The 15,621-nt window shown below is 36.4% G+C and overlaps 1 protein-coding gene across 1 annotated transcript in view; it reads right to left on the reverse strand.

The window, feature by feature from the left end:
- Positions 1-746: 746 nt before the first annotated feature.
- atp1b3b (ATPase Na+/K+ transporting subunit beta 3b) overlaps positions 747-15,621 on the reverse strand; it is a 34,636-nt gene continuing 19,761 nt past the window's right edge. The window contains exons 3-7 of the mRNA XM_051862177.1: positions 12,105-12,203; positions 8,611-8,798; positions 8,243-8,293; positions 3,231-3,317; positions 747-1,772 (exon numbers count right to left, since the gene is read on the reverse strand). Of these exons, the coding sequence (XP_051718137.1) occupies positions 1,605-1,772; positions 3,231-3,317; positions 8,243-8,293; positions 8,611-8,798; positions 12,105-12,203 (593 nt within the window). The 3' untranslated portion in view covers positions 747-1,604. The remainder of the gene's footprint in view (positions 1,773-3,230; positions 3,318-8,242; positions 8,294-8,610; positions 8,799-12,104; positions 12,204-15,621) is intronic.

The following is a 15,621-nucleotide window of genomic DNA, read 5'->3' on the forward strand; positions in this document are numbered from 1 at the left end:
ATGTAGTACTGACACCAGAACTCTGTTAATTTGGATTTTTTTCTCAGTAATTTTCATTTTGGGTGAACTATGCACGAATACATATTGTCACTATCCATCATATGATATTGTTGTATTTTTGTATTGCGATATTTTGTGACACGATATACTGTTACACCCCTAATTTATACAGTAAATATTTTTTCTATTTATTTTTAAGAGTAGGCTACGTATTGACAAACTGTAATCTTATTGGTAGCAGGATTATTTTCAAAAGTTTGACATCTCATGTTGCATTTTGACATTTCATTCATGAATTATAAGCTGTTATACACTACCGGTCAAAAGTTTAGGGTCAGTAATATTTTTTTTAAAGAAATTAATACTTATTCAGCAAGGATGCATTAACTTGATCAAAAGTGACAGTAAAGATTTGTTACAAAAAAAAAAAAAAAAAAAAAAAAAAAAAAATGTATATATATATATATATATAATTTTTTTTTTTTTTTTTTTTTACTTTCTATTTAATCAAAGAATCCTAAAAAGTCAAAAATTGCTATTTTTTATTGCCAGGCATTCACAAAGCAATTATGTATTTTTTCACTCAACGATAGCAGGATTTTACAACTTCTACCATATTGACTTAAATAATTTGAAACAACTTGAAATATTAAAATGCAAGTTAATACACTTAAGTATTTCAATAACTTCCGCACATATTCAGCAGCTCTATGATGAAAACACACTCTACACGCCCAAAGCAAACCTTTGTTTAAAATCACTTTTATTTCAAGATTTTTAAACTCATACAGATCGTAAGGCATCTGCACAAAGAAGAGTTTCTGCAGAGGTTAAAAAAAAAAAAAAAAAATCACTTCCCTCAGATGGTGGACGGGTTTGATATAGATGGGTTTTTTTTGGTGTTTTCCCTTTCCCTCCCCTCCTTATTTTTTCATTTCTCAATAATCTTAAATTACAGCTATTATATAATTTCATACTCTTGATTTCTTACAGCAGTCAGACGAAGTGAGAGCAATGACAGAGAAAAGAGTGTTTAAAATCCATTAAATATGTACATATAGGCTTCACATCACACACACACACACAGCAGGCTAAACAGTACTATGGGGGAGCAGAGCACATCCACGTCATGTGTCGATGCATCTATTTACAGGTCCCTAAACTTACTACACGACGACACTAGGTTCTCTCTTACGGGGAGACATCGGAGGAGAATCGATGTGTCTTGTTTTTAACCTTTGAATTTCATTTTCAGTGGGGTGTTTTTGGATAAAAGGGAGGTAATCAATGAATTATGATAAGAAATAATTCCTAAAACCTTAATTAACCGTCACGCATACGCACACTTTTCCAACCCTGACCCATCCATAGCGCAGGGCCAGTGAAGGTCTGCATGCATCAAACTACACTGTAATCCAGGACGAGTTTTAAACTTGACCCTAGATGAGCATTCATACTGTGCTTGATACGTAACGGCCCTGATTAAACTCACAGGACGCCACACAGGGGACGAGGTGTACGTGATATGGACGTGATAAACGTGAGAAGGGACGGGGTTTGAGTGAGAGGAACTGACATCGTGCGTCTCCGGTAAATGATCCAGGCTACTTCAACACTTTCACCCGGAAGGTGACACGGCCCAAGAACTTGTCGCGTTCATCGTTGTTGAGCAGGTCCGTTCCCTCCACCTTACACTCGATGACGAGCTCAGAATTGTAGTCGTCCTCAGCCAGCAGCAGCTTCACGGCTACAACGGGCTGGACGTAGTTCGCCTGAAGGAGAGAAGAGGGAATGGCAAGTGTGAATGGCAAAAATGATAAACTCAGTAATAATTAAATATGGACACAGCAATATAAGAATTTTGTCTGATACCTGTGGGAAAACTGGTTTCTTTTTTTATTTTTGGGTTTAATACTTAAAAATGAGCCCTGGTTTTATCACAATCAGACAATACCAATCATTAAAAAAAATATTGTATTTTAATTTTTTATTTTATATATTTTTTACACATTGAATATGTATATTAAATATTACAATTTAAATACTTTTAAATATGCATTTCCTATTATAGATTATACATTTTCTACATATATCAAATATATAAAGAATGAATTTTTAATGTAATAATAAAATAAATGTTTGTGTGTATATATATATATATATGCATATATGCACATGCATGCACACACACATTTCTATACATAAAATATACATATAATACTTATTTTAAAATTATTGTGTTTAATACTTAAAAATTTACGTCTCCCATTAATGCCGCCATCAGACTAATACCAGTCATTTAAAAAATATATTTTAATTATTTGATTTATATTACACATTTTCTATACATATATTTTACACTTTAAAATACATTTTAAATATTTATTTTATAATAAAGATTTATTATATATTTTCTATACATCAAATAATTCATTTTTATTCATAATAAAATTCATAATAAAAATTAATTTGGAACATAATATTTATATTTTATATAAATATTAAATATATTTTATATAATATATTTTATTTAAAATATTTTTAAATATTTAGATATGTAAAATATTTATACTTTATACATATAATATTTATATTAAAATATAATTTATATATTATACATTTATATACTATTAAAATAGTGTATACACAGTACTGTGCAAAAGTCTTAGGCCACCACCAGCTTTGTTTTATAAATGTTTTAATAACCATCCATATTTATTTTTCGGTCTCAAACAAACAGAAAATACAGGATTTTTTTTTTTTTTTTTTCTTCTCCAGAACAAAATTGCTGCTTTAAGCAAAAATCAGTTTTAGTGTGACCTCCTGGACTTCTTCCAATTTCATAAAGAAGAAACTCTCAGAAACTCAGATTTTGAAATATTTTGATTTTCTCCTTTTCTGTTCCATTTAATTTTAAGAGAGCCGGTTCCTGCTATTGCTCAAGTGTAAGGGGAGGTCAATAAATACTTGCCACTTTAGCCTATAGAAGCCGTTTTTTCTTTTTCTTTTTTCTGTGTTTTTAAAACTGCATACAAATTTCCTGTATTTTCTGGTTATTTCCTAATAAACAGACTGAGAAATAATTATACCGTATATGGTCATTATACCATTGCTAAAACAACAACATCTAATGGTGGAATACATACATAATTTATTTTTTTTTTTTTTTCACACAAATTATTCTGACAGTGGTGACTAATATATTGTGAATCTCAACAGTTTGTACTCACATGCAATTTCTTGCCATAATAGGGAAAGTAACTCTTGTCGAGTTTGCCCTCAGTGGGGAAATACTGCATCTGCAGGGGAGTTTCTCTCTGTATCAGGAGAGACGACGACAAGGGATGAGATCACACTGGTGCACTTTATGGACAACATGTGTCATGTGACTCATGTGCAGTTGCCAGTAGCAACAGACTGCCCTCACATCACTCAAACTGATGACACAAAGAAAAATAAGACCCCCTTCAAATGCACACAGACATCAGCTATTTCAATAAAGCATGTTACAAAAAAAAAAAAAAAAAAAAAAAAAGATCTGATCATCATATAATAACAGACAGGATTTTGCATCATGTACTGTATATGAGCGAATGAATCCATAACTCTCTGCTCGCAGTCCATCACAGTCTATATCCAGCAGCAGCAGGAAGCAACAAACTGTTTCCACAATTCAGGAACAGTTACAAGGTTCTAATCCTAATGTGCATTCAATAACTGGTTCATCTTTCATTAAGTGAACCCAATGAGATGATCTGCCAGAAGCTTTTGAAATGGCTGTGTGTCTTGGGAAAGGTCAAAGTGATGCATGCTTGCAGACAGTGTAGTCCAATGAAAAAGAAGATCATAAAAATAATAAGAGAAAGTATTTTAGTCAGTCATTTTAAAGCATCAATATGTCAAATGATTCATCATTTAATAATCAAATTCAAATAAAGAATGTAATTATTAAGAATCAGCACAGAAGCTCAAAAAGTGCAGTGTTTCATTAGCTGCTTTCACACAAACTGATTTTGCTGTAAATATACAGCATTCAGTCATTACAATTTTGTAATTAAACGCGAACTAGCAATATGCTCAGGTTCAATTCAACGCAATAATTTACACAAGCATGGTTTTGCGTAAAATTTACACAAATGTGTTTTGCTAGTGTACGCAACAATTCGCACAAGAATGGTTTTATGAATGATTTACGCAAAAATGACTGTCACCGAAATTCTCTTTGCTGCTGTTCAATACAACAATTTACATAAGAATAATCTGTTTACAATTTACGAATGAGCACTACTGAGCATTCATTATACTTTCATCATAGCTGTTAAAATGCAATTTCTGGCAAACAAAATCAGTTTTATGCCATTTTGATGTTGGGGTGGTATCAAAATGTGTAAACACCAAACGCTGTTGCTTATGTCAATAACAGATGTGGTAATATCACTGGAAGAGTTCATATGACATCTGAATCGGTTTCATGTGTGAAAGTCCCACTGAAACATTGCAAGGACTCTATTAGTGCAAAGTTTTAGTAAGAAACAGCAAGATTAAAACAGCAGGATCCATCAGCATAATTTGCAAAAGCATTAAAGTTCAGAGGACACAGAGTTCCTAAGGAGCAGAGAGCACTTCCTTGTGTCCGCTGTATACCTTCAAGGGTCACACGGGTGAAAGTTCTCAGAGAAGTCACGAAGTGCAAAAATGATTAAATGATAAGGGCAGTAAAGAAGTTCTCATGGGACAAGTGAAAAACAACGCAGGTCTGATAGGAACGTCTCACATCTGCAGCACTAAACTACTTGAAGGAAGCAAACAAGTGTTTGAAACGGGTCCAACATTGCATAACTTGCGCCTGATATCGGTTAGATGGTTGTGGACATGTTCGTAAGAATTCATAAGAGTTTCTGAGGTCAAAAGGCAATGTTTTGCAAGAAAAAAAATATTTTTACTGTCAATAAAATCAATTGGAATACCTGAAAAACCATGAATTTGACCCAAACACGTTTCACTTATGTGTGGCAGATTCCCAACAGCAATGGGCCCTGTTTACACCCTATATAGTGATCCAAAAATAAGTGCTAAACAAGCACTTGTAGCGTAAACATTAATGTGACCTGAACAACCCTAAAGAGCTGTCATGTTTACAAGGTACACGGCTGCTACAATGAGTATTGATGAGCTAAATCACAGGATTTTGCCAGGTTCGTGGCATCAAATCTTAAGATATTTTGAGTTTGTGTGAGCACTTGGTAGCAAGTAAACAGGATATTGTAGATGTAAAACAAACTGTTCATTTACATGTCGTTGGTTGGTCTCGTCTTATATAAGTGGGCTCTTTTTGATCAGAATACGATGTGAAGTGGAACAAGTGTGAAGTGTGATCTTATGCTCATTGCGTAGCCATACCTTTGTTCCAGGCGTATATTAATTCTACTCCTGGAGGACCTTTCAGTAGAGTAGGGCTGCTCGATTATGGCAAAAATCATAATCATGATTATTTTGGTCAATACTGAAATCAAAATTGTTGGTGGCCAATATGATCAAAGTCTTATTTCGTGATATGAGAAATGTTAAATAGTGAAATTTCAGTTTCAGTTCAAAGTAATAGCCTACAACACAAATGGAATAAATGTAAAATAACTTTTTTTTTTTTTTACTGTGTAATTGAATATTGATTAAGTCTTACTGAAGCTTCTTAGGCCCGGTTTCACAGATAGGGCTTAACCTAAGCCAGGATTAGGCCTTAGTTCAATTAGGGCATTTAAATAGCTTTTATAAACTTTCACTAGAAAAAAAAACATTACTGGTCTGCATCTTGAGACAAAACAATGACACTGACATATTTTAAGGTATGTCAGTACAAGTTACTTTCAGTTAGAACTGCTCAAACATGCATTTTAATCTAGGACTAGTTTAAGCCTTGTCTGTGAAACCGGGGGTTAATTTATTTAGTTAAGATTAGTGAATGATTTTCCTTTGTCTTTTGTTGTTTGATTATCTGCAGTTTTTTTAGGCTGCTGTCACTTTAAGACCAAATGTCTTAAATACAGTTACACATGTGTTTTGTTTCCTAACTGTGTGTTTACTTAAGAAAAAAACAACTGTGTTTATGAGAATACTTCACAAAACGACGTTTTGAGCATTGAGGCGTGTATCACAGAAAGCCGCCTGGTGAACAGTGTCTCTTTTGTGCCTTAATGTGCTTTTAATAACACGGTTAGGGTCTAATATCAAGCACGTCTTCAGGTTTAGCGACAGTAGATTGCATTTTAAAACACTCTCTTATTTGGCTGATTTGGATGTTTGAAAAGTTCAGGCTTTTAGGGAGGAACAAAAGCGCACCGCTGTGAAGGAAATAAAGGTGCGTGAAGGAAATAAAGGTGTGTTTTACCTCGATCATCTTGTTTTCATAATCTTTGGAAGCCATAATTGGGAAAAAAAAAAGAAAAAAAAAAAAAAAAAAAAAAAAAAAAAAATCGATTACAATTAAAGGATTAGTTCACTTCAGAATTCAAATCTGAAGGTCCAAATTGCGGTTTCAGTGCAGCTTCAAAGGGCTCTACACGATCCCAGACGAGGTATAAGGGTCTTATCTAGAGAAACGATCTGTCATTTTCTGAAAATAAATAAAAATGTATATACTTTTTAACCACAAAGGCTTGTCTTGCACTGCTCTGTGATGCGCATCCACAACTTTACGCATTGTGTAGTCACGTTGGAAAGGTCATGGTTGACGTAGGCAGAAGTACCGATCAAGTGTCTACAAAGAGAACATGCAAACGGCCTCTGCAAAAAAAGGGAAAACAACGATGTTGGACGATTTGGAAGTTAGGGTTATAAAATGAGATTGAGTTTTTCGCCGTACTGCGATAAATCTGCCTACGTCACGCGTGACCTTTCCAACGTGATTACATAATGCGTGGCGCATCGCAGTGCAAGATGAGCATTTGTAGTTAAGTATATAAATTATTTTTTTTTTTTAGAAAATGACCGATCATTTCGCTAGATAAGACCCTTATTCTTTGGTTGGGATCATGTAGAGCCCTTTGAAGCTGCACTGAAACTGAAATTTGGACCTTCAACCCATTGGTAACTGTTGAACTCTACTATATGGAGAAAAATCCTGGAATGTTTTCCTCAAAAACCTTAATTTCTTTTCGACTGAAGAAAGAAAGACAAATCTTGGATGACATGGGGGTGAGAAAATTATCAAGAAAATTGAATTCTGAAGTGAACTAATCCTTTAATTGCACAGCCCTACAGTAGAGTTGATCTCTAGCTCAAATAAACATTTGAACCATCTAATCAAGGGCTTCAGGATCTGTGCTGGAGCTGAACTCTGCAGGAAAGCGGCCCTCCAGGAGCACGACTGGACACCCCTGGTTCAAAGTATGGCTACGCAAGACCAGCTAACATGCTACCCTTCCACCAAAAAATGGTTATAAAATGGATGTATATGGGAATCTTGTGACTGAATTATTCGAATCAGATGTTAATATCAGGAGCAAACAGGCCTTAGGGGTGCCTATGGTGTGGAAGGACCCACTGCTATGGTTGTTTTACCAAGACGCTATGCGTTACATTCTCAATGGCTGGGGATCTGAAGGTATACATCATTTCTAGAGTGAGGGCAGTTAAAAGCACCATAGACAAAGCAGTACAGGAGAGAGGCAGCAAAGAGATGGAAAAGGCCCAGGGCAAAGATCCTGGGGAAACAATGGGGTAGGGGGGCTGGGGCCCGACATCTTACCCACCATTAATACTGCTGGCCCTATAGGCAGCGTGGAGAGAGACCAGATACAAACAGATGTGTGAAAACGCAAGATGGAAACATGCACATTAATTCAGACTTGCACCATCATGTCGCACTAATCGTGGTCACCGTGATTTTGCCAAGTAAGACATGTTCCTGGATCAACTTATTTTGTGGATCATGGAACAACATTCCTCTCTGAAAAATTAAGCCTTATCCATATCCCTACACCTAAACCTAACCCTACCCACAACTTATCCCTAAAATCAAAGGGAAATGATAGGTGAATAACACTGATGCAGAAGCACCTAACCCTGGTTGTAAGCCTAAACTTGACAAACTGTAAACTTGTCCCCAAATCTGATTGGTTGATTGGAATGTTGTTCAAGGATCAACAACGATGTTGATCCAGAAGCATGTTGCACTTGGTGAAATCAGGTTCACCTAACATCGTACACACTTAAGTTTGTATACAATGTGTGATGTGGGAATTACCTTAGCTACACAGTTGATATGTGGGTCTCCTCGTGGCCTAAGTCCAATAACCTGCAAAGGATAAGAACAAATACACTGAACAAACATCCCTTAGACAATGATCCAACTAATTCTACAACAGCATAACATTTCAGTTGATGAAAAAGTAAAACGCAGAAATTTATAAATAAGCCTGATATAAACATCCTTCAAATGTGAAGTGTTGAATTTCTGAGATGCAATTACAACACAGTGAAGGCCGATTTGGAAGTTTTTGTCCTTGCATGAGCACCATGTCTCAATTTGTCTGGAGAACATATGCTAACAGCTAGCCTGCAGTTTCAACAGTAGGTGCCTTTCACTGGAGAGAGCGTAAAAACGTGACTCACTCGATTCATCTTGACTAGGATGCATGGCTGGCCCTCTGAATAACCAAAAGTGCTATCAGCCAGTCCAGAGCACTGTCGTAGCACACTTCTCTTGAACTGGCACACCTCCTTCTCCTCAGCTTTATCTTGCTCAAAGTACTCCCCCTCAACACAGAGCTTGTTTGAGTCCTGCAGGGAGTCATTGTACTCTGAAGTAACAAAAGAGAGAGAACAGATAGTGAAATAAAGGTGCTGAGCTGAAAATCACCAGCAGTAGTTTGTGACAGTTGGGAGATGTTTTTCTTGTCTACAAGTGTGGCCATTTTGGAAGTCCTGCGTTGGAATTTTCCTATTGAAAATCTTCTGTTTGATATGTCCAGTTGAGGCAGGACATATGAAAAGTTTGTACTGCTCTTTAAATAGCTGTTTTAGTTTAAAATCACGGTCAGAATTGGGACATTTCTACTTGAGATCGACTCCAACAGGAGGGAAAAAGAAAAGAATCGCACTTGTCTGTTCTTCCGTATTTGATGAGGAAAGAACTTTACGACTGTTAAAGTCCCCCTGTGGTGAAAATTAAGTTTTTAAATGTTGTTTATATGTCTATGTGGTATTTTTAATATGCTTTAAGACAAACCATGTGCAAAATTATGTCAGCACCATTGCTGAGTATTTTCTTCTTAAAACTGCAGTGAAAAAAAGACAGTCTCAAACCCGTGGTTTTAAATCGCTGGTGTTTGTGACGTCAGAAACTACCTTGTAACCAATCACGTCAACGTGCCGGTGGGCTTTAGCATATCATTAACAGCAAACTAGCAGGGGAGTCTCGGGAGAAGCTAGGTTATCCCGGTATATTTTTCTGTTGATATGAAAAATTGGGTAGATTTAGCAATATAGTGGGTGTATGATGTTTATTAAAATGTTATGATGAACTTTATGCCTTTCTCCACTGACTGTTCTGAGTTGTTCAAAGCATTTCTAAGGATGCTGATTGTTAGAAGGCAGCTGTCTGACTCTGAGATGGCGACCAGGAACATGGTTTTTGTAACATTAGCAACACATTATTAGCTGTTTGATAATGTAGTCAAGCAAAAGGCTAATCACATTAATTACCGTTATGTGTCTGATGTCGTAAAGAGCGATACCATTGTGCAGCGTTTACATCAGTAAGTTGACCAAGTGGATCTCTGAGCTGGCGTGAGCGAGTGGAGAGGGGGCTAATTTGCATATTTATTGATCCGCATATATTAAATGAGGCAAGAGTGTAGAGTTATATTCAAGCTATTTTAAGGCATGAAGAACGTTTTTTTTTTTTTTTTACACAGGAAAAAACGTTTAAATGTGTCATTTTGGTGATCAAAGATGAGTTTTAAGGGATAAAATTATTGACTACAGGGGGACTTTAAAAGTACATTCTATATGGTAATAAAATCTAGACATACTACATCTGCCATGTTGGCTTCGTCATATGACCTACACTGTCAGTTTCGCTGCACTTCACAACTCCTCTCTTGTAGCCTCATGGGATAGTAAAGTGTCCATCAGATGCACTTTACGGAAGTAGGAGGTCGTCCGGGTAATTTTACCAACAGTTTTATGAATACTACAAACTTTTATGAATACTTGAAATACTCATTTCATATACTGTTTATCACCTACTATATAGTATGGAAGTAGGCATATTCGAAACAGGTTTTAACATCATGTAATGGAGGAACTTGACTTTTGACTTTTAGTAAATAAAATTAATATCATGTTTATCATTAACCACGTACCTGATTGCTAGATCTCTAAAATTAAAGTTTTGGATTTCCAAAAGAGTATACAAGTCAGAGTTGTGACTTCAAGAGGTGATCTTTGCACTTTTCCAAGCTGCAAGCAAGTGAATTGAACGCAGCATCAGACAAACCACTGGACTATGATTTGCTATTGCTAATCAGTGGTAGGTGTAATTAGGGATGGACAAGTGTTTTATTAGACAAGAATGTATATATGCCTCTGAGCAGCAGATGATGTCATTTATATTTCTGGTCCATTTTCTCAGAGAAGAAACACTTTAAATGTGTGTATCTGCTAAAACTAACCTATAGATGACCTTAAAACCAACAGACAAGGACTAAAAGCCACAAGACTCCAATTTCGATTGTATGGGGTCCTTAAATGAGTCACTCATGACTGCTGTATCTGATCTTTAGTGATCTAGTCAAGAAAGTCTTTGGCTGCATCTGAAAGCTGAAAAATGCATTCACATTCCAAGGTAGGACGGCGTCAAGGCACGTCCAAATCCAATGTTAGTTCACTTCATGTCTCCTGAGATACCTTCATCTGATCGATTTTTGAAGGCAACACAGATGTATCCTTCACTTCCTTTGATATCCCACAATCCTGTGCTTTCCATTCTGTGACATTTAAGCTAAAAAATAAAGATGGCATCTGAAAGTTGCGATTGGTGGTAAGTTTGTGTGTAAAGTTTTTTACCAACGCTTTTCACTTTTAATGTCATTTCTAGCTAGAAATGACTATTTTAGTAATTAAATATTTGCCTAGTTATCATCAAAACTTACGAAAATCAGTTTTGTAAGGTACTTTTGTGTGCAAACGCTGCCTGCAAAGTCACTGCCCGATAAGGCAGCGAGGCAACAAGTCACAGGCGCAGCATTTAAGTTCTACATTCTCAGGTGAGATGGTGATACCATACAGCTGAGAACAATTTGTGTGGCTAAAAAAAAAAAACAAGCAAACTAGAGTACATTCAACCATCAGCAGTGGGAGATATAAATACGGAGATCACATTCAAAGCATCCAACCAGAGGATACACAAGGGGGACATTAGTTGAGATGAAAACATTTTACCATTTAGGCCACTACCTAATATATAATTTTGATAATGGTGGATTTTAAGTCCTCTTATTGTTTTGCAAAATATCTGACTACACCACCTCCTCCAGACTAAAGTGTAGTGGTTGCTTGCCCCAAATATGACCTTGATGAGCAATAGAGTTACAAAAACACCCATGTTAGCAAAGATATGTCATTATTTTATCTAAAATCTTACTGTATTAAGAATATTCGCCAAATATGATTTGTTTCAATCACTTATTTTATCTACCCATTGTCTGCCATATATGGATAATGTTTGCTGGTTCTGAACAGAGTTGGAGTCTTGATCTTGTGCCCTCTTTTCAACTTCACAAGAGTTCTGGCTCTCTATGTCAAAACCATTACAATGGACAACCTGGTTCTTGGACCATCAGCTCATGGTCTGGATCTGGGCCTCAAAAGGTCTAGGTATTGGGGAGGCCTGATATTGGTCACTGTCTTGGAAAGTCTGGTACTGGTTTGGGTTTTAGGCAGTCTGGTACTGATCTGATTCTCAGAGGATCTGGTCTTGACTCCAATTCTGGTTCTGGTTGTATTATCTGGTTAGGTTCAGGTAGTGCTATATTTATTATGACTTTATACTTTTACAAGTCAAATATATAGAGAGGAAAGATACTTAAAGCGTTGAGACTCACGCTGCAGGAACGACTCCAGGTGCTGCACATACTTGTTGTATTGCTGGGGAATGGATCGGTTAAATCCAATGTCCAAGTACTTCGGCCTGATCATCAGCCCTGAGGACAAAATATACCATGCAGATATACATGATACAATACATTGATTCAATGTGTGCATTTTATGTCAATTTTAGAATGTTCAAAATGATCCTTAAGGGGAGAATCCCTCCCCTTTTCACCTCCAAGACTTTTCAAATACATTTTCCAATTAATTCCAATTTCTAGCCAACAATTACAAATAATGATATATTCACCAAGAAGTTTTAGAAGGGAATTTAAAGCCTTTGGTTTTATTAATTTCCACTACTCCTTGAAATATCATTTTTAAAATTCCATGTGGGAATTTAAGACATTTATCAGATGTCTTAAAAACATGCCCTGATGATGCACTCCTTCAACAGACATCTGACTGTATGTGTGTTCATTGGGAACATATTATGGTATCAGAACACTTTCGGGTCGTAATCAATGTGCATTTGTGCACATTAACACTTGCCTCAAAAATCTTGCTTGGAACATTCAATGCGCTGATAATTGGAAACACTAAACTGCAACTTGTCTGAAATGATGTCCAACTGTGTCTGTACTGAGAACATTCTGTTACTAAAAGATCTCGAGAAAGGTGGGGCGAGCTGAGGGAAGAAAAAAAAAAAGATCAGTGGGAGGAATAAATTGACACTTGGGGAAGGATGAATGATAGCGAGAGAGAGAGAGAGAGAGAGAGAGAGAGAGCTGTGTCTCACTTGCCGGGTTTAACAGCACTCATAATCGAGCAAGAGGATGGAATTGAAGCGCTCTCATCGCAACGACTGTACATAAGTGTGTGGGAGCTGCATAGTGTACGACTGTATGTGTGTGAGAGAGAGTGTGGGAGGCTAATGGATGATGTGTAACACTGCTGAGACTAGTGTTATGTGTTCTGATTGCAATGGAGGTAATGGTAAAAATAGCACTGAATAAATCACACCAGCTGAACGGCGCCTCTACCACAAATTCTGTCTGTTCTGTTACTCTCAATGTCAAAAACTGTGTATATAGAAGGATTTATAAATCACAAAAGACATTTCAGAACCAATAACTACGTGAGCAGATCAGTACGTCTTATCCATTCTGAAACATTTCAAGTATGATCATGCTTATTAGCATGCATATTACTAGGATACTGGCTTTTTATTAGTACTTATAAAGCACATACTTATTAATGCCTTATTCTGCATGACCATATTCTACATCCCTTAATCCTACCCAATACCTACCTTATTAACTATTAATAAGCAGTAATTAGGAGGAATTTACACATGCATAATAGTAAATCTTAGTGTACACACACGCAGAAACCATAAAGACAAAAGGAAACAAGGAAGTGTTGGAAAAAAAAAAAAAAAAAAAAAAAAAAAAAAAAAAAGGAATTTGAGGACTTTTTTTAAACCAACAGTGGTTTCACAGAGATCAGCTTTGCTAAATTATCAAATATGGTGTGACTGGGCGTTTCACATGTGGGGCTTGCTGTGAAAAAACAAAAGGCCACCAAGTCATTTTTCTGTGCATGGTGATGTTCAGAAAAGCAACTACAGTACTGCTTTTATTTCTGCAGTATATAGTATGTGCAGTAGGGCTGGGTATTGACACAAATTTCACAATTTGCTTTTGATTCACAAGCTTGCGATTCAATTCTGAAGTTGATTCGATTCAATATCGATTATTTTGGATAAATACATGTACAGTACACAGCAAATGTAGCAGCTAAAGCTCAAGGCTAAAACTAAAGCTGTAAACTATAGGACTACAGGGAGTCAGTTGGTACTACATTACTATAATATTGGAGGTTAAAATTAACTGATTTGTATACAAACACTTAAATTACACACAAGGAAGTTTTATAATAATATTATTTATAATACTAACTTTATAATTACGTCATTATTTCTACTCCAATTCATTTTTTGAAACATAAACATGTAAATGGCGGCTGTCATAAAAAAAAGAAAAGAAAAAAAAAAAAAAGACAGATTTATTCAAACATACAGTCTCTCACAAAAGTGAGTACACCCCTCACATTTCAGCAACCATTTTATTATATGTTCTCAAGGGACAATACTATAGAAATGAAAATTGTATATACTTTAGAGTAGTCAATGTGCAGCTTGTATAGCAGTACAGATTTACTGTTCTCTGAAAATAACTCAACATACAGCCATTATTGTCTAAATAACTGGCAACAAAAGTGAGTACACCCTAAGTGAACATGTCAAAACTGTGTCCAAAGCGTCAATATTTTGTGTGAGCACCATTGTTATTTAGCACTGCTTTAATCCTCCTGGGCATTCAGAATGTCACAGTACATGTTGGAATCCATGTTTCCCCTCAATGAAGCGCAGCTCCCCAGTACCAGCAGCAATCATGCAGCCCCAGACCATGATGCTACCACCACCATGCTTGACGGTAGGCAAGACACAATTTTCTTGGTACTCCTCACCAGGGCGTCGCCTCACATGCTGGACACCATCTGAGCCAAACAAGTTTATCTTAGTCTCATCAGACCACAGGACATGGTTCCAGTAATTCATGCTCTTGGACAGGTTGCCTTCAGCAAACTGTTTGCGGGCTTTCTTGTGAACCAGCTTCAGAAGAGGCTTCCTTCTGGGACGACAGTCTTGTTGCTGTGTGTGGCGTATGGTCTGAGCGCTGACAAGCTGACCTTCCGCTTCTGTAACCTCTGAAGCAATGCTGGCAGCACTCATGCATCTGTTTTTTGAAGCCAGCTTCTGCACCTGACGCACAGCACAAGGTCTCAACTTCTTTGATTCAACTTCTTTGACCTGTTCCGAGTGGAACCCATCTTGGAAAACCTCTCTCTATGACCCTGGCCACTGTGCTGTAACTCAGTTTCATGGTGTTACCGATCTTCTTATAGCCTAGGCCATCTTTGTGGAGAGCAACAATTCTAATTCTCAAATCCAAAGAGTTCTTTGCCATGAGGTGCCATGTTGAACATCATGTTGAACAGTAGTCAGTATGAGAGAATTGTACTCACAGCACCAAATTTTAACTGCTCTAATACAAGATCCACACATTTGTGTGGTACTGTCATGCAGACAAAAACCTGAACATGATGAATAGGACATGTGGCTTTGCATGGTTAAACAACATACAACTGTTATCACTTAGGGTGTACTCACTTTTGTTGCCATTTTGACAATAATGGCTATATGTTAAGTTATTTTCAGAGGACAGTAAATCTATACTGCTATACAAGCAGCACATGAACTACTCTAAAATATATACAAGTTTCATTTCTATAGTATTGTCCCTTGAGAAGATATACTAAAACGGTTGCTGAAATGTGAGGGGTGTACTCACTTTTTTATGAGATATTGTACATTAAATATTGAAGAACAGTAAAATAGTGAATATATATAGCCTAATATAGTGCATAGTATATTTAGCAAAATGCTCCTCTCAGGAGAATTTTCTA

The sequence above is a fragment of the Ctenopharyngodon idella genome, chromosome 15 (genome assembly GCF_019924925.1).
Source record: "Ctenopharyngodon idella isolate HZGC_01 chromosome 15, HZGC01, whole genome shotgun sequence".
Classification (NCBI taxonomy): domain Eukaryota; kingdom Metazoa; phylum Chordata; class Actinopteri; order Cypriniformes; family Xenocyprididae; genus Ctenopharyngodon; species Ctenopharyngodon idella.